The sequence below is a fragment of the Martes martes genome, assembly GCF_963455335.1.
Source record: "Martes martes genome assembly, chromosome: 1".
Taxonomy (NCBI): Eukaryota; Metazoa; Chordata; class Mammalia; order Carnivora; family Mustelidae; genus Martes; species Martes martes.
The window spans coordinates 66818705-66838565 of record NC_137888.1 but is presented as its reverse complement, the minus strand read 5'-3'; the positions used below and the strand labels follow the sequence as shown (position 1 = coordinate 66838565).

Below are 19861 nucleotides of genomic sequence, written 5' to 3'. Positions count from 1 at the left end.
TGAAAAAATGGTATGCAAGTGTCTTTGACTCAGTTACTCCAAAATAAATCCAGAATCTTAACCACTGCTCATCATTTCCATCCTGGTCTAAGCCACTGGTCTCTGCTGTAATTCTAATTAGAATTTATTATATGACCCATGCTCCTACCTCAGAATTTCTACTCTTGCCGTTTCATCTTCTATTCTTGCCTTGAATAGAAGAGCCAGTTACTACCTCACCTCTTTATCTTTGCTCAGTTGTCACTTCTCACTTATGTCCTCTCTGATCACCATATATAAAATCTTTCACACTGACTCTTTAGTCACCTTTCTTGCACTACTACTCTTCTCTACAGCCCATACTGCCCACTTAATACTAAGTATTTTATTTACTTTATCTTCTGTATTCCCTGATGCTACAATGAAAGCATCAGGAAATCAGCAATTTATATCCACTTACCACAGACTGTCTTCAGCCCAGATCATGATCCTGGAGTCCCAAGACTGAGTCCCACATGGGGCTCCCTGCTCTGCAGGGACTCTGCTTCTCCCTCTGACCCTCCCCCATCTCCTGTTCTCTCTCTCAAATAAATAAATAAAAATTTTTAAAACTTTTTTTTTAAAAAAGGAGGTAAGAAACAGTGTATTTGGCCCAACTTCCTTATTCTGCAGATGAGGAAACAAAAATCCTGCAAGGGAAAATTAGTTGCTCCAAGTCGACAGTCAACTAAAAAACAAACCAAATCTGCTGATTTTAAGTCCAGCTCTTTCCCTTTCAAATCTCTGAATTCAATTCCACAAGAACTATTTTACATGAAGACACAGTATATCCACATGCACAAACATTTCACAGAATACTTACTATTTTTAGAAGGTCGGTCACAAACCAACCAAATTGATTTTATAATCCACTAATAGGTTGCTGTACAATTTGAAGCATGCTGTTCTATGCTAAATTAGATGCAATTTAGCCAGGAAGGATATAAAGGGAAAAATGTGTTCTTCTGTTTTTTTTTTTTTTTTTTTGAGGCTGGGGGGGGGGATGTTAGTGAGGAGGGTATGGATGAGAGGAAGAATGGAACAGACAGGGAGAGAGAAAATCCTGAACAGGCTGCAGGTCCAGCACTGAGCCTGACACACACTTTATCTCACGACCCTGAGATCCTAACCTGAGTGTCACATCAGGAGTCGGACGCTTAAACAACTGAGCCACCCAGGCACCCCTCTTCTGTACAGTTATTATTACACATCTTAAACAGCTTGTGAGTAGAGATAACTTCTACCTACTGGTCAATTTAGTGCAAGATTAAAGCAGCATACTCCTTAACAGGTGGAGGCTAGGGACAATGCATTCTCAGCTTCAAAACTAAAGGGATAGGAGTACAACTAAAATATATTAAATATATATTGTGTGCCTCATTTATTAATCTCCAAGATTTTGGACAGCACAATTATTTTATTAAGCAAGTCATAAAACAATTAAAAGACCAGAAATTATTTCTTAAACATTCTATATAAAAAACCATAATATTTAAAATTATTTTATTCTATTCTCCCACAAAGAAAGTTTCTTAACAATGAACACGGATTTAAATTGTTTTACTATTTATAATAAGCAAACTCTACATGAACACTGATTTGCACGGCCAATATAATGCTTTTAAAATATTAGCAAGATAGGGCGCCTGGGTGGCTCAGGTCCTGATCCCAGGGTCCTGGGATCCAGTGGATCAGGCTTCCCGCTCAGCAGGGAGTCTGCTTCCCCTTCTCCCTGCCTGCTTGAGTTCTCTCTTAAAATACAAAGTCTTAAAACAACCACCACCACCACCACCACCACCACAAAACCAAAAACTAGCAAGACAGACATGTAGAATGTAGTGGGGCTAGGAAGCATCCAGGATCAAGAAGGCCACGTGGAAGACCCTGTCATTTACAACAACACAAATGAACATAGAAGACATTATGCTAAGTGAAATAAGCCAGACACAGAAAGAAAAAAATGGCATGATCTCACTATTATATAAAATCTAAAGTCAAATAAGACAGAAGCATGCAGGGTAGTCAGCAGGAACAAGGTGTGGGAAATGTTAAAGTATTAGTCAGTACAAATCTGCAGTTATGTAGGATGAATAAGTCTAAAGTTCTAATGTATAGCATAATGACTAAAATTAATACTACTGTACTGAATACTGGAAATCTGCTAAGAGTAGATTTCAGGTGCTCTCACAAAAAATGGTAACAACAGATGTTATGTCATAATCCTTTCACTATGCATACATATTATCAAATCATCATGCTGTATACCTTAAATATATACAATTTTAAAAGGCCATGTGAAGAAGCTCCTATGATTACCTTAGTATGAGATACTGAAGGCTAACAAGGGTGACAAAGGCATATAGAGGCTTTCTAACATCCAATTATCCTCAAGTCTCTCCGGTTCTACATTCTAAACTTGCTCTCACATTTCCCCTCACCATCCCCACTCCAAGTGCCTTAAGCAGGCCTTCACTTCCTTTTTGCCTTGTAATGCTCCTGAGTCCCTCTGTCCATGATGTGGCCAATGAGTTAAGATCAGTTGTAAGTTATCACTAATGTAATTTGCTGCTAATAATAAAGTACTAAGTTGTAGCTTTATTGTTAAAAAAAAAAAAAGTTCCAATGCAAAGTTGCTTGCTCATTTTCTTTAAGTGCTTTGATTGGCAAAGAATTCCAAGGAAAGAACAGTCAAGTTTGATAGCTGAAGAGCATACAAATTCATTATTCTATAACATCAAAAACCTAGAAAGGACAGTTTCTAAGGTTTTTTCCTTCTATCTGAGACAATCTCTTCCTAGAAAAAGAAAAAAGCAAACTGTCTCTTGGTGGATAGCTGACCCAAGTCTACATAATATATAGTTCTATTAAAGAGTTTAATATACAAATAGTCATTAAAAATACAGCCTAAATTAAGTCTTACTTACATCATTTTGGCAGGTTGTTAGGAGTTGCCTCCATAACACAGCTGACCTAACCAATGACCTTACAAACTCTGAATATTAACCCTGGCAAATAATATAATGGGACCAAAGGGTGTCTTAAAGAAAGCATAAGTTAGGAATGTGGCTATGTTACCCACACCCAAGGTCCAGCTCTAGTGTGTCGCAAATGTTCCCGATTTAATAATACAGCTAATAGACCACTGGAAATCTCCAAGATTCTGATAAACACATACTTGAATACAATTACAACCACCAGGGAAACAATCCTAAGGCCCCATATTTGGGCAATTTTTGCCTAAGATTAAATGCCACTGCAAAACATTATTTAGTTTTAAAACATATAGAGTTTTCAGAACTTAATCTAAATGATATCTGTGTGTGAAGCAGCCCAGTCACAACAGCTAATAAAAAAGATCTCTCTCCTTTTCTGTTACTTATTACTGCTTAAGTAAAAATAACTTTCCTAACTCCTAATTAACATAAGTTTAACAGGATAAAAATGAAATCTAGTTTTCTATGAAGAATGTACCAGAAGTGATTGCCTAAATAAGCAACTTTCATATATAAAAGAATTCAACATCTTCAATTAAGAACAATGTAACTGACATAACCCAACATCATTTCCAAAAGGTTACCATACAGACATCCAGGATATTCTACAATATTGGCGTTATGTAATATAGAGCTGGAAGGATCTGTAGAGATTATTTACCTCTCATTTTACATGTATAGAAAGCTGTTTGACCTTGGGTAAATCAATACACCTCAGTAATTTTCCATATTTTTAAGGGGCTGAACCAGATGATCTTTACCATCCTAGTCCTGGTATTCTCTAAAAACGATAAACCAGGGGGTAAAAAAAAAGATAAACCAGGTTTTATTGCAACAAATTATGCAACCACATGTAACTATAAAAACAAGAGATACAAAGTAATTTACAAGGCTGATCACCTATGTTGTGTCAGGCTTTATTCCAGTACCTCATTTAATACTCTAAATAATCTGCAAATGCTAGGTTCTTTGGGGGAGGGGAGGCTTCTAAATCTATTGGTGTTTAGATGCTGCAAAAACTCCATTTCTGCTCTTAAAGAAAAAGCTAACCAGGAGGTCCTTTACATGCATTAGTAACAAGAAAGTGACAGATGATCTTAATCCAAACAAGGAACTTAGTGCAATCAAGCTAACGTGCCCTAATTAAAAAAAAAACAAACTGATATATGAATTTTGAATGCAGAGTAATAGAAATGTTAGGACCTGGGAAGGGCCTTAGAGATCATATAGCACACCTTCCTCAATTTACAAATGAAGCCAATTAAAATAAAAGGTTCTGTCCATTTTTCACTCAAATTAAAATAGCGGCCATAAGTAGGTGTGCAGTCTTCTTTCAGATATATTACCTCAATTACATGAGGAAGCCTGATAATTTGCCTAACAACACTTATTTACAAGAACATCTACATGGCTAATTTTTTTTTCAAGATTTAATTTGCCAATATTATTGGTTAACGTATCAGAAATATGGATTACTGGCAAAAGTGTCAGAAATATGGAAAGTAAACTCCGTCTAAACTCTGTCTCACGGATTAAAAGGAAAATAATTTTTATTCCAGACCAGTGGCTGGTCCATGACTAGTGTACAATAAAAGTCTGTTGACTGAATGTGCCAACGCAAGGAAAAGTATTGCCATCACTGGCAATAAAATTTTAAAGTGGCCGACAGAAAAACAAACTACGCTTTAAGGGGATGCGACTTTACATGGTCATATAGACATAAAAGAGCCTCGGCATAATTCACCGCAGCCATTTTTTGATGACTATGATCCTACAAATAAGCAACTCTTACACTTAAAAATGCTAGGATTCCCCAAATAATTCGGAAGGAACAAACCTAAAAAAGAGACTCAACTGGCTCAACAAAGTATCTGTAGCATTTAGGTTGGCAATCAGGGAGGCTTAAGGCTTAGTCGTAATCTCATACACACAGTAACTATAGCCAAAGCATTTGACCTCTCCCCACCCCCGACTTTCTCCTTTAAGAAGACGAAGAGCAGAGTGTGCACAAGAGGGCTAGTTTTCGAGAAAGAATCTGACCCCAAAGGCAATGCCGCTTTGCACGCATCTTGCAACCTGGAGAAGCTCGGGAAGAAAATCCTCCAAGAGCGAGTATCCTACAGCTCCAGCGGTGAGTCTCCCCACGGGTGCGGGGAGCCCTCCCCTCAACCCCAACCCAGAGCCCACCCGCGCAGCGCGGGCGGGGAAATCAGCTCCCCGAGGTCCGAGGTGGGGCGTGAGCAACGTGAGGAGGCCTAGCAGCCCGCGCTGCAAGGCGGGAGAGAGGAGGCGGTCCCGGCGCCCATTTTGTCCTCGGCCTCCGCACCTCCGCCCCGTCCCCCAGGCCTAGAAACGTCCGCGAGGCCTGCACCACACTCCTTCCCACGGCCCCGCATCCCGGACACGCTCTAGGCCGCGGCGCGCGGCCCCGGTCCGCTCGGTACCCCCCAGCCCCGCCCGCCGCTCCTCCGGCTTGCAGCTTCCGCCCCAGCCTTGCCGCGGCTCCGCAGATCCCAAGACTGATGTCCCGCCCCAGCTTCGTCCCTTATCTTCCCCCGCCTCGCCGGGCCTCAGATTCCTCAGCACCCCCGCCTCAAGCCTCCTCCCCGCTCCCCGCCCGGGCCTCGCCCTCTCCGCCCAGCGGGCTGGAGCCCCCTCGTTCCTCTGGCCTGCGCGTCAGGCCTCGGCCTCAGCCCAGCACCCTCGGCCCCAGCCTGCACGCCCTGTCTGGACCGTACCCCCCGGCAAACAGATGCACAAGCGTGTCCCTCTGGGTCATTCTCTCTTCCGCATGTCCTCCGAGCGCTGAGGCGGGACGCAGATCCGGCCACCCGCGACGGCCGGCAGCTTCGGTCCCGGTCTGGAGCCGCACGGCGCCCCGGGGACTGCGGGGTCCGGCCAGCGGAGACGCGGCTGCAGGAAGCAACGGCGCGGCCCTCCCCGCGGCGCTGGAGCCGCGCCGCCTCCTGCTCCACTGGGCGCCCGCGACCTGGGCGGGAGAGCGGCGCGGCGACGGCGGGGCAAGGCTGCTTGCTGGGGCTCTGATATTCCGGTGACCTCCGACATAAACAGAAGCTTCCATTGGCCTGCGCTTCGTGACGTCAGGCGGCCAGCACGCCGCTTTCACGTGATCGCCGAGGGTGGTTTTTTTTTTTTTTTTTCTTCTTCAATGAAAGGGACCGTGAGGCAGGGCGGAGCGCGTGTCCTGAGGGTAGTAGGTCACCGCGCTACTGCATCTAATCCCGGGCGGGGAGGCTGCACCGGTGCCACCTGGGCCGGGCCCGGCAGGCTGAAGGGAGCCCCACGCCCCAGCCCAGACCACGTGAGAAACCTTCTGGACTTCCCCGTTCGCCAGCTTGCCCGGCCTTTGACCTTTTTTTTTTTGGTAAGATTTTTTTTTTTTTTTTTTGGGAGCGCCTGAGTGGCTCAGTGGGTTAAGCCTCTGCCTTCGGTTTAGGTCAGGATCCCAGGATCCTGGGATTGAGTCCCACATCGGGTTCCCTGCTCGGCAGGGAGCCTGCTTCCCCCTCTCTTTCTGCCTGCCTCTCTGCCTACGTGTGAATCTCTCTCAAGTAAATAAGATCTTTTAAAAAAATTTTTTTTTCTTAAAAGGCAGTTCTAGGTTTACAACAAAATTGATTGGGAAGTACAGAGATTTTGCATTCATCCCCTGTTTGATTAACTTTTTGAAAACGATATATGGCATTTCTGCTTCCTAGTATCTACCCTAGGTAGTGCCTGGGAAGGACTTTTACAAGGGTAAAATGTTTACAAACAGTGCTTGTAATAGAAAATTGGGATCAGTAGGGAAGCGAGAAACAAATCATTGATGGTTCCTACTGTGCAATGTGCAATTGTGACAAGGAGTAAGACAGATCCATATGGAAAAAAGAAACTCTAAGGTATAGTGACAAGCAAATAGAATTTAAAAACTAACGTATGTTTTAGAAAGAATGAAGAGAATTAAGATTTACTAGTTCTTCTAACCAGCTAATGTGTTATATATACTACATAAGTCAAAGACTCAGGGAAAGCAAATGTTTTATTTGTTCAGAACACAGTGACTAAAATATTTTTAATTTTATTAATTTTTAATTATTTCTCAGTTGCACAAAAGTACAGAAAATAACACATAATCTGTACTCATTACATAATCTGTACTCACCCTGAACAAATGTTAATATTTTCCACCTACTTGTTGGGTAACTTCTATTCCACCTGGAAGGCCCTCACCACCCTTTCCCACCCATGAGGGATTATCCAGGGCGCCCCTTACTTTTCTTCCAGGGCCATGCTCTTCATGGAGTCCTCCTTGATTGCCTCAGCTCTCTGTGCTCTTCACGGACCCCTAAATTCCTACAGAATGTACAGACTGCATGTTGCTGGCAAATGCCACTGTTAATATTCAGCTATAAAATGAGCATACGAGTACTCCACTTCCTAAGGTAGTTGTGAGGACTAAATGCATTAATATGCATCGACAGCAGTGCTGTATAAGTACTACTTATAAAAATTAGTAGTATTATTTTACTGTCTTGTATTCTTAACAGAACTAGCCGCAGGAGGTGAGGGGGTTGGGGGGGAGTGGGTGAGTGCCTGGCTGTGTGAGTAGGTAGAGCATGAGACTTGGTTTCTGGGTGGGAGTTTGAGCTCCAAGTTGGATACAGAGATTACTTAAAAAAAAAAAAAAAAAAAAAAAAAAAGCTAAACAAAAAATGGCAGCTGGTATTTCTTCAACACTTACTAATATGCCAAGCTCTGATCTAAGCGCTTTACAGCATTTTCTTATTAAATTCTCACAACTACCCTGTGGTAAGTAATATTATTGCTCAATTTTCCATAAAGAGCCTAAGGTGTAGAATAATTAAGCAACTTGCCCAAGATTAACCAGTTTATTCAGGAGAAACTTGGATTTGAATCCAGCAGAATGTGTCTGATTTCAGAGCTTCAGTTGTTAGAATAATAACTGCCCATTAGAGGAGGGAAATTTTGGACAAACAAAAAACAAAAAACAATAAAGCCCCAGAAAAATAAAAATAAAAATTGGCACTCAGCTGTACTACCCCAAAACCATTGTATTAGCATTTGGGGACCCCTTCTTTTTTAATAGCAGGTTTTGGGGGGTATCATTTACATGCCACCAGCCACCTAAAGTGCCTAATGTAGTGGTTTTTTGTATATTCTCATAGGAATACAATCATCACCAGTATCTGATTCTAGAGCATTTTCCTCACCCAAAAGAAACCCTGCATTTGCTAGCAATCGCTTCCATTCTTCTCTCCCCCTGTCTTCTGCAACCACTAATCTACTTTCTCTCTTCCTGGGTTTGCCTAATCTGGATTTTTCATATCAAAGAACCATACAGTATGTGCCCTTTTTGTCTGGTTTCTTTCACTAAGCATAACGTTTCCAAGGTCCATTCAGGCTGTAGCACATATCAGTGTTTCATTCCCTTTTACAACTGAACAATAATATTCCATTGTATGGATATACCCCATTCTGTTGATCTAGTCTCACCTGATGGCTCTTTGGATTGCTTCTTTTTTTGGCTCTCATGAATAATGCTGCCACGAACATTTGTTCACGAATATACATTTTTAATTCTCTTGGTAATATGCTTGGGAGTGGAATTGCTGGGTCTTAGGAGAACTCTATGTTTAACCCTTTGAATACCTGCCAGACCCTTTTCCAAAGTAGACTGCACCATTTTAGATCTATTTCTTTTAAGACAATAGCTCTAGCTCCCTGTTTTTGACATAGTGAATGTCATAGTAATTACATTTAATGAAGATTTTAAAACTGGTTAAGGAGGAAGCCAGAGTTCTTATGTGTAACAGTTATTTCCCCAATGAGCAATAACAGATCATTTGTGACCCTTTCCTTTTGAACTTCCTTCTGATGCCATCGTGGAAGGAGACTCTGCCCCCTGCCTGGTCTGCCTGGTACGTCATGGGGACCGCCCACTGGCCTGTGGTTGCCGAGGTCATCATTCTCGTGGAGATCCAGAGTTGGGTTGGTTGTCACCCTTGCTGAAGTTTCACGGCACTGCTATCCGCCTGCTCTTTTATAACCCTACTTCTTCACTCCTGCTGGCTAGAGCACATCCTTCAAGACTAGTGCAAAGAGGTTTCTTGAGCTGCCAGGTGCTTTTCCAGGAGAAGCATGTTAAAGCAGGGTGAGTGGAGCTGAGACGTCGCTTTAGGGTCAGGCACACCTTCACCGACCACCCTTCCCTCTCCCACCCCTACTTCTGCCCAGGGGTCTTCTGGGAGTTGTAGTGTTTTTTTTGTTTGTATGTTTGTTTGTTTTTGTTTTTAAATTAAATCTAGAAAGAGAAACTAATGGGGAAAGGGTGGGCACAACTGGATGCTCATCTCCAAACAAACAAATAAGCTCACTGTGAAGTAGAGGGGACTGCTATTCTCTGTCTTGGTTGGTACGGGCCTTGAATTTTAATTGCTAATGGGCTAAAGAAAAGCTTTTAGTAGCTATTTGTGGGAGAGTGGCACATAGATGAAACACTGATGCCACCCTTCCCATACACTTCAATTTTACTAGTCTTGGAGGTGAAGAAAATTTGTATGAGTTTCAAGCTTTGGATTAGCAACATTAGTTTTATTATTATTATTAGTAGTAAAGTTTTATTTATTTAAGTAATATCTACACCCAACCTGGGGCTCATACTCAGGACCCCAAGATCTAGAGTCACCTGCTACTCCAACTGAACCAGGCAGGCACCCTGGCAACATTACTTTTAAAAGTTTGGTTGGGGGGCTCCTGGGTGGCTCGGTGGGTTAAAGCCTCTGCCTTCGGCTCAGGTCAGAGTCGAGCCCTGCATTGGGCTCTCTGCTGAGCAGAGAGCCTGCTTCCTCCTCTCTCTCTCTACCTGCTTCTCTGCCTTCTTGTGATCTCTGTCAAATAAATAAATAAAATCTTCAAAAAAAAAAGGTTGGATGGTATTAGTTTACAACCCCAAGAGGTGTGCGCTCTCCTAACTGAGCCAGTCAGAGGCTCCAGGATTGTTGTTGTTGTTGCTGTTGTTGTTAAATCTCTGTATCTTCTTAGCTATTTCAGTGGGGGGGGTGGGGGGTGGGGGGGGTGGGAGAGATTGTTTTACATTCTCTTCACCAGATGCCATTTTATTTATTTATTTTCCTGGTTTGCTTTTAACAAAAAGTAATAAATTCAAACAATACAGAGGTGCAGGAAGTAGAAATTAAAATCCCCTCCATTAAATCAAATCAAATCAAATCCTCAACCTCCCTTCCTAAATTCCACTCCTCAGAAGAGATCATTGGGAGGAACAGAGCAAGGGTGCTCCTGGGTACTCTGTGCATGATGGCAGTCCTCTCAGAGTTGATCTATACAGTCCTCATCCTGTGCCAGGCACTGTTACAGGCATATCACATGTATTTACATTAACCCTGTATAGAACCTAATGAGGTATGTTCTGTGCATGAAGAAAGGGAGATGCTGAGAGGTTGGAGGATTTGTCAAGGGGACTCAGCTAGCAGGTGGCTGAGCTGTGATGAAAATCTATGTAATCTGACTCCAGAGTCTGTAAGCTCATCCTCTGTTCTGTACCATCTCAACTGTTTTTTGGTCTATGGCGAATATTAGCCATGGTTACTAGAAAAGCACAGAGGGTGGGGAGCTGTTGAAGGGTGGGGAACTTATGAAGCTGTGGTGCCCTGAGGATAAGTGTGCTCTTACCTGTGAACCCCACTTGGAGTCAGGAGAGCAGCTGCTCCCTAATGCAGGTTTGATCTCCCATTGAGCACCCCTTCCATCAGCCACCCTATGTATCACATTCAGGGATAAAAGGTTCTTCCAAGATACACAGGTGAAAGCAGAGCTAGGGCTGGGGATCGATAAGGAGGTTAGAGAAATGGATTTTATGCAGAACGAATCAACAGTTTGCTTGTAGGAAACCCCATCCCTCAGGAGCGTGTCCCAGGAGGCTTAGGAAAAACAAACCCAAATCCAATTTTTCCTACCCTCCAGGACAGGGGATTAGAAAGGTGAAGAGAACTTGCCAAGAAATGTATAGATTTTGTTGAAAGACGGGTACACTTTCTCAGTTTTGTATAGCCAATGCCTGGGACTTCAGTAATTTGTGGTAATACAAAAAAAAGTGAGGGGTCTTATGCCGATGACCTCATCTTTCTTTGGGGAATGGAGAAGGCCCAAGTGGCAGATTCACTGGTCCTGACTGAAAAATTCTTGGCTGAGGGCCTGGGTGACTCAGTTGGTTAAATGTCTGACTCTTGGTTTTGGCTTAAGTCCCAAGTGGCAGAATCACTGGCCCTGACTGAAAAATTCTTGGCTGAGGGCCTGGGTGGCTCAGTTGGTTAAATGTCTGACTCTTGGTTTTGGCTCAGGGTCATGATCTCAGGATCCTGGAATCAGCTCCGCTAGGCTTGGAGCCTGCTTAAGACTCTATCTCTCTCTTCTCCCTCTGCCCCCTCCCCGCAAAACTTTCCGAAAAAAATTTTAAAATTAAAAAAAGAAATGAAAAGAAAAATTCCTGTCTGACTCTTTAAGACTACATTTCTGGGGGGAGTTTGCAACTGCAGTGAGATAGTGTATCTTGCCTTAGTTTGGGGACTGGGTCTAAGTGACATCATTTTGGACCTGTGGCTTTCTTGTTAATAATGGAAAAAACAAAATACGATATAGACATACAATGGAATATTTATTTAGTCTTTAAAAGGAGGGAAATTCTTTTTTTTTTTTTAAAGATTTTATTTTTAAGTAATCTGTACACCCAACATGGGCTCAAACTCACAATAGTCAAAATCAAGAGTTACACACTCCACTGCCTGAGCCAGCCAGGTGCCCCTAAAAGAAGGGAAATTCTGAAACATGCTACAACATGGATAGACCTTGAAGACATTAGGCTAAATGAAAAAAACATCATAAGAGGACAAGGATTGTATGGTTCCACTTATATGAGAAACCTAGGATAGTCAAATTCATAGAGAAAAAAGTAAAATAGTGGTTACCAGAAGCTAGAGAAAGGCGGTTTGAAGCGTTAGTGTTTAGTGGTTATGAAGTTTCAGTTTGGGATGTTGGAAAAGTTCTAGAGACAGATGGTGGTGATTGCTGTACAACAATGTGAATGTACTTAAAGCCACTGAATTGTACACTGAAAAATGGCTAAAATGGCAAATTTTATGTTCTGAATATTTTACCACAATAAAACAAATAATGCAAACAATGCCCATGGTTGTTACAAATACATAGGATTAGAAAAGTTATAATGAAAAACGCCAGGCTTCCAACCCCATTAATTTTGTCTCTTCGTTTTCGCTCCTAGAAGTAGCCACTTTCAACTTTTTACTTTCTCTTTAGTTGCATATTTTTCAATAATAGCTGTTCACGTTGTTTTTCTAGGTTCATTGATCTTGAGCACTCTGGCTCTCACAGATGCAGATTTAGCTCCTCTCCACTTCTGCCCTTCCCCCACCCCCTGCGTTTTCCCTGTTGGAGCTTCCAAGCCCTGTCAGTCCTTGAGTTAACTCCGTGATTATTTGTCTTATGATGACTATGTCAGTTTTGTCCACCGCAAAGCCAAATGGTATAGAACTTGCACAACTTTTTACTCTTCTTGGAGTTAACAATGGTGCTTTCCCCCCAATTCGTTTACTTTTCTAGACGTATCTTTAATTTTTTCCACATAGTACATCACCTCTATCGAAGGCCCAGAAATCTTATTTCTAAACGTTTAAATATCCGTCTTGAAACCCCATTTTTTTGCTCTCTCTGAACACCTCCCTCCTGGAATCTTCTGTCTTCCTGCCCCACCAGGAACTAGTTGCTTTCTTGGCTGCACAATTTTCATCCTGGGATTTATACAACCCCCTTACTTAAAACCGGGATCTCATGTTTTTTGTTTTTTTTTTTTCTTTCTTTATCTGCTACTTCATTTTGCTGAACATCCTACAACAGCTGCCAAAGAAAAGGTGTATAGGAAGTATTATTATGCATGCTTTTTTAAAGTAAAGATTTTATTTCACTATTTATTTAAGAGTGAGATATCATGAGCGGGGGTGAGGGGTATGGAGAAACAGACGCCCTGCTAAACAAGTACCCTGATGTGGGACTTGATGCCCTGAACCTGGGATCATGACCTGAGTGGAAGGCAGCCACTTAACCGACTGAGCCACTCCAGGCACCACACTATGCATGCTTTATTTTATCTTCATATTTGATAATTTGGCTAAATATGGGATTCTGGGTTGGAAATAATTTCCCTCTTTTTTGGAGATTTTATTTTTAAGTAATGTTTACACCCAACGTGGGGCTCGAACCCACAACCCCAAGATCAAGAGTCACATGCTCTATTAACCAAGCCAGCCAAACATCCCCCTTCTGACTTTTGAAGCCATTGCCCCATTACTTTCTAGCTTCCAGGGCTAATATTGGGAAGTTTGACTCCATTTCTACTTCTGGTCTTTTATATATAACATGCTTTTTGCTCTTTTAACTCTTAGGGTCTTTCCTTTTCATCCCTAGTTTTGAGAAATTTCATGACAAAATGCCATGGTGGTGATCGGGTGCCTGCACTCAGTGGGCTGGGTACTCAGTGGGCCTTTTCAGTCTGGAGAGGAAAATACAGTATTTATCCTTAGAGAGTTCAGTGGTTTCACATGTGCTTGTTCAGTCTTCCGGTCCCCAGAGCCAAAACAGATATTCCCTATTACCTCTCCCCCACAGTACCTGGCAAGAAGTGAGCACTAGGTCACTATCCAGGGTCAGGGGCCAAAGGTTAAAAGGATAAACTTCTGGTTTGGCAGCAATGCCCTGAGAAGCAGCAGTTGACAGATGTTTGGTGGGGAGAAGAGTGATAACAGCTTTGTTTCGCAAGCCTTTGAGTCTGGGGTGGGGAGAACTGATTCAGCAGCTTTTCACCTTCACCAGCCACTACTCCTGGCCATAACCTCTTGGGTTGCCTAATAGTTGAGAGAACAGAAGGGAAATGGAGAACAGGACTGGGGAGTCTCATTGCACTGGGGTTGGGGTCAAACATCAGTGCTGGAGGGGGAACCCCCCCTCCCTTCGCTCCATAGTCAAAATTACCTTGGAAAGGCCCTGAATCTCCCAGAAATACAGGATACCAAGAATTTTTTTTTGTACTTAGGATATTCTGTTTCCCTCTGTCCTCAATCCTTTCATGTCTTCTTCCAGGATGTCAGTGAGACCATTGCTGTCCAGTTTCTTGGCCATAGCTGAACAATTTGTTTTTCTTCTCGTCATTGAGTGGAAACTACTTAAAGTTGCTTTCACCACTTTTCCATAATTTTGGCTCTGTAAGACTTAACTGCCAAACAAAAGGGATTATCAAGAATCAGACATCTTATTAAAAACCAGGCAAAGTGTATAAAGCTGTGGTTTTAAGATGCTTGGTATCAGACAATGAAAGACAATAATTCCTGAGAGTTGAGAAACAAAGTCAGCCATGTAATTGCCTCAGCTTATTACCTGGGAGAGGGTTCCTGGCTACACCACAGGAAGATGGGAACTGGGCCAAGCTGGCAGACTCCCTGGGTTGTGGACACACAACTGAGAATTCAGGGAGACCAAGGCAGCCAGAGTGTGGGGGACAGAGTACCAAGAACCCCAGAGGATCCTCCTGAAGTTTCCAGCTGAGTACTAATCACATGAGGAAACCACCTGAGAGAGGTAACAATACCCCCATCCTAAAATGAGAGCGAACAGACGTGGCATTCTTGCAGGAATACTGCCTATTCTCATCAGCACCATGGAACACCTCACAGACCCCAGGGCACTGGGGAGAGTACTTGGAAGGATCTTGCCTCACTGGTGGGGAAGAATTAGCCCTAGATTAAACACTGTTCTGGTCCTGCATGATACATTTCAAAAGTGAGGTGTGAAAGGATGAATGAAACTTTATTAAATGCATTTTTTAAAAGATTTTATTTATTTATTTGACAGAGATTACAAGTAGGCAGAGAGGCAGGGAGAGAGAGGAGGAAGCAGGCTCCCTGCTGAGCAGAGAGCCCAATGTGGGGTTCGATCCCAGGACCCTGAGATCATGACCTGAGCCGAAGGCAGAGGCTTTAACCCACTGAGCCACCCAGGCGCCCCTATTAAATGCATTTTTAAAAAAGATTTTGGGGTGCCTGGGTGGCTCAGTGGGTTAAGCCGCTGCCTTCGGCTCAGGTCATGATCTCAGGGTCCTGGGATCGAGTCCCCATCGGGCTCTCTGCTCAGCAGGAGCCTGCTTCCCTCTCTCTCTCTGTCTGCCTCTCTGTCTACTTGTGATCTCTCTCTGTCAAATAAATAAATAAAAATCTTAAAAAAAAAAGATTTTGTTTATTTATTTGACAGAGAGATGCGGGTCTCAATCCCACGACCCTGAGATCATGACCTGAGCCGAAGACACTCGCTTGACAACTGAGTCATCCAGGTGCCCCTTAATAAGGCGTTTCAATGCATCTCAGAACAAAGGCCAAAAATCTATATAGGAATTCAGAAACATACAGCATCCCACAAGGTAAAAGCTACAATGTCTGGGATCAATCAAAGATTACCAGGTATGCAAAGAAGTAGGAAAATATGCCCCCAAATGTGCTATTATAGGTCTGTTTTTTAATATATTTGTGGAGAATAGCATCTTTTGAAGGTAAACTGTGATAACTTAAAAATGTATACCATAAGTTCCAAAACACCCGCTAATTTAACAAAGACACAAATATCTTGAAAGCAAAAAGGTGAGAAAAAAAGATATACATGCTCACGCTAGTAAAAGAAAGCAGGTGTGGCTATTTTATTAGACAAAGTGGATTTCTGCCCAAAGAATATTATCAGGGATAAAGAAGGTCATCTCGTGATAATAGTCAAGTCATCAAGAGGTCTAATGGTCCTAAATATTTATTTACCTAAAATAAAGCTACAAACCACATATAGCAAAAACCTGTTAGAACTGCAAAGGAGAAGTAGGCAAAACCACAATTAGAGTCAGGGACTTCAATACCCCTCTTTAAATAATTGATAGAACAAGCAGATAGTCCACAAGGATATGCAGTTTTGAACTTCGCTATCAACCAACTCTTCCTAATTGCACAGATCACTCGTATAGAACACTTCTCTCAATAACAGTGGAATATACATTCTTTTGAACATTTACCAGATCAGATCCTGGGTCAACAGAATACATCTGAAAAAAGTTTAAGAGGATTCAAGCAATGCAAATTATTCTCTCTGAAAACAATGGAATGGAATTAACTTCAAATCATTAAAATAATTTTAGCTAACCTATGGGATTGATTTAGGCTTGAGTGCCTCACCTGCACATTTGATTCCTATAAATTGTGGGCATGATTCTACTCTTCTACAGGTCAAGGAGAAGATGTGGAAACAGAATGTAGTGAGCTGCTAGATGTGTCTAGGCAGTAGGTAGATCGTTGAAGAAGTGGTGCATTGGTGAAATTGTAGGTGTGGATTAGAAGCAGTATACCATCCATTCTGGTCCAAGTAATGAAGTGTGTATTACAGTTATGCAACTAACTTATAGTCAAGTAATTTTATCAATTAGGGACCCAACACATTGGTGGATGTTTCATATTTATCTATCATTCTGTTCTCACAACACAACCATGAGGTTGGGTTTACTTTTTTTTCCTCCTTATCAAGAGGGAGGAAGTAGAAAGAGATAGATTGGGGGAGGGGAGGATGAGAGAGAGAGAAAAAGAAAAGGAAATGAAGAGGAGGAAGAAGAAGGAGAAAGAGAGAAAGAGATTGAGAGAGAGACTGGAAGAGAAGTGTGGGCAGGGAGAGGAAAGCTCAGCCCCCTTTCCTGCCTGGTGGCAGTGAAGACCCTGCCTTTCTCTCCCTGCACTCTCCCAGCCCTTCCTGTGGGCACAGGTCCCTCTGAACTGCGGCACTGCCCACACTCCCACAGCAGTACTGGCCTCCACAGATCATGCCGTGTCCACTCATCAAGCCCACACATTCCCTGAGTGGCAGGATTCCAGCCACACGCAGAAACCACGCTTCCCCAGGTTGGTAACCATCTTGTATTTGTTTTGAAAGTCTCTTTGGCACTTGGCATCATGGACATACAATAAATATTTTCCATGTGCCTACCCTGTGCCAGGTGCTGTCCCAGTGGAATAATGAGACACTCTAGGTGCCAGCCCTGGCTGAGTTCATATCCTAGGCAAAATGCTGGTTAGCAAATAAAATAACTCTATCCTATGAAACTTGAACTATGAAGAAAAACAAGTGATGGGAGAATGTAGTTTATTTTTTAAAAGACTACTTATTTGACATAGAAAGAGAAAGCACAAGCAGGGAAAGCACCAGAGGGATAGGGAGAGGGAGAAGCAGGCTCCGCCAATGCACAGGTAGCCTGATGCAGGATTCAATCCCAGGACCCTGGGATCATGACCTGAAATGAAGGCAGATGCTTAACCGACTGAGCCACCCAGGCGCCCAGGAAAATATAGTTTAGACTGCACTCAGTTACAGACATACTCTCTGGGGACCTGACATTTATGTTGGAAGCTGAGGGTGATAAGAAGGAACCATCTACGTGGTGATGGGGTTTCTATTAGTTTTCCTATGGCTGCCATAACAAAAATAATATAGGCAGGGTTGCTCAAACAACAGAACTTTATTTTCTCACAATTCTGGAAGCTAGAACTCCAAGATTAAGGTGTTGGCAGGTTTGGTTTCTTCCGAGGCCTCTCTCACTGGCTTACAAATGGCTTCCTTCCTATATAGGTTTTCCTTAGTCTCTGTGTGCTTATGTCCTGGTCTCTGTTTTTTTTTAAATTTATTTTATTCCTTTTTTTTTTTAGAGAGAGAGAGCGAGAGAGCGCGAGCGAGCGCACACACAAGCGGGGGGAGGGGGTAGAGGGAGAGGGAGAAACAGACTCTCCACTGAGCAGGGAGCCTGACTTGGGACTCAATCCCACGACCCTGAGATCATGACCTGAGCCGAACGCAATGGCTTAACCAACTGAGCCATCTAGGTGCCCCAGTGTCCTAATCTCTTATAAGGACACCAGTCATATTAGATTACGGCCTACCCATAGGACTGAATTTTACTTTAATCTCTTCTTTAAAGACCCTATCTTCAAATAAATCACATTCTGAAGTCCTGGGACTTCATTTCTACCAGCCAATCTGGACACTGGTGGGTGCTGGAGCCAAGCAGCTATCCACATCGGGCCATTCTACCGCAAGTGTGATACCTTCTGGCGTAGAATAGATCAAAGCTCAAGTGGTTGAGCTGAACCCAGACAAGAACTGTGTCCACACAGACAGTGGCAAGGAGATTTCCTACAAATACCTTATTATTGCTCTCGGGATTCAGCTGGACTATGAGAAGATCAAAGGCTTACCTGAAGGTTTTGGCCATCCCAAAATAGGGTCCAATTATTCGGTGAAGACTGTGGAGAAGACGTGGAAAGCTCTGCAGGACTTCAAGGAGGGCAATGCCATCTTTACCTTCCCAAATACCCCTGTAAAATGTGCTGGAGTGCCCCAGAAGATCATGTATTTGTCAGAAGCCTATTTCCGGAAGACAGCGAAGCGATCCAAGGCCAATATCATTTTCAACACTTCTCTTGGAACCATTTTTGGGGTGAAGAAGTATGCAGCTGCCCTGCAGGAGATCATCCAGGAGAGGAACCTCACCGTTAACTATAAGCAAAACCTCATCGAAGTCCGAGCTGATAGACAGGAGGCTGTTTTTGAGAATCTGGACAAACCTGGAGAGACCCAAGTGATCTCATATGAAATGCTTCATGTAACACCACCCATGAGTTCGCCAGATGTCCTCAAGACGAGTCCTGTGGCTGATGCTGCCGGCTGGGTGGATGTCGATAAAGAAACTCTTCAACGCATGAAATACCCCAATGTCTTCGGCATCGGGGACTGCACCAACCTTCCGACGTCAAAGACCGCAGCCGCAGTGGCTGCCCAGTCAGGAATACTTGACAGAACAATTTCTCTGATTATGAAGAATCAAAAACCAATGAAAAAGTACGATGGCTACACCTCGTGTCCATTGGTGACTGGCTACAACCGTGTGATTCTTGCGGAGTTCGACAAAATGCTCAGTCGCTGGAAACCTTCCCCTTTGACCAGAGCAGAGAGCGACTTACCATGTACCTCATAAAGGCTGACCTGATACCTTTCATGTATTGGAATATGATGCTGAAGGGTTACTGGGGAGGACCAGCTTTTCTGAGGAAGGTGTTCCATCTGGGTATGAGTTGAGGAGGGCTCAACCCTCACTCTCCTTGGATGGCTTCTGAACCGAAATCACAGTCGCTGATTGACCAAGAGCAGCAGGAAGAACTTAAAACCTAACCCTGTGCAAAGACTTAAATTGCTGGATCATGGTGACCAAATGCCTCCCTTTTCAGTGCCACACACACACACACACACACACACACACACACACACACACGGGGAGGGGACCTGGGGCTGCACAGGTAGGATTAGAGTGTGTGGGGCTGGGTGGCTGGCTCTGGGCCTCCTGGTGTCACCTTTCAGTCCTTCTGGCCAAATAGCCAGAGGTGTTGGGGAGTCTTGACATCCAGCGAGGGAAAGTGTTTGCAGGAAGCGCTTTCTTCAGCCTGCTGCCTCCAGACTTTTGGGATGCAACATGCAAACATGTCTTCTTTCGAGGATCACCAATGAAATGAGCTGGGCAGGAGGCTGTCTCTGGAATGTGGGTGACTGGTTACCTGGTTTCAAATTCTGTTGGGCTCTGTTGTCAGGGAAGTGAGGTCACCACTACCTGGGGCCCCTTACCTGACTTCCTTCTCACACAATAGCACCCCAAGGTCCCCCGTCCCCCACTGCTCAAT

General features: G+C 43.3%; 1 protein-coding gene and 1 pseudogene across 3 annotated transcripts in view; one reads left to right on the top strand and one right to left on the bottom strand.

The window, feature by feature from the left end:
- The window catches only part of SLC25A36 (solute carrier family 25 member 36), a 36207-nt gene extending 30141 nt beyond the window's left edge, over window positions 1–6066 (bottom strand). The window contains exon 1 of one of the 2 annotated variants that reach the window (XM_080822461.1): window positions 5750–6066. In XM_080822461.1, coding sequence (XP_080678587.1) covers window positions 5750–5790 — 41 coding nt within the window. In that variant the 5' untranslated portion in view covers window positions 5791–6066. The remainder of the gene's footprint in view (window positions 1–5749) is intronic. The other variant, XM_080822462.1, reaches the window with a different exon arrangement.
- A 2894-nt stretch (window positions 6067–8960) lies between these two features.
- On the top strand, window positions 8961–19265 carry LOC308341078 (sulfide:quinone oxidoreductase, mitochondrial-like; annotated as a pseudogene). The gene is made up of 2 exons: window positions 8961–9023; window positions 18109–19265. The product of its transcript is annotated as a sulfide:quinone oxidoreductase, mitochondrial-like (transcript).
- Window positions 19266–19861: the final 596 nt, after the last annotated feature.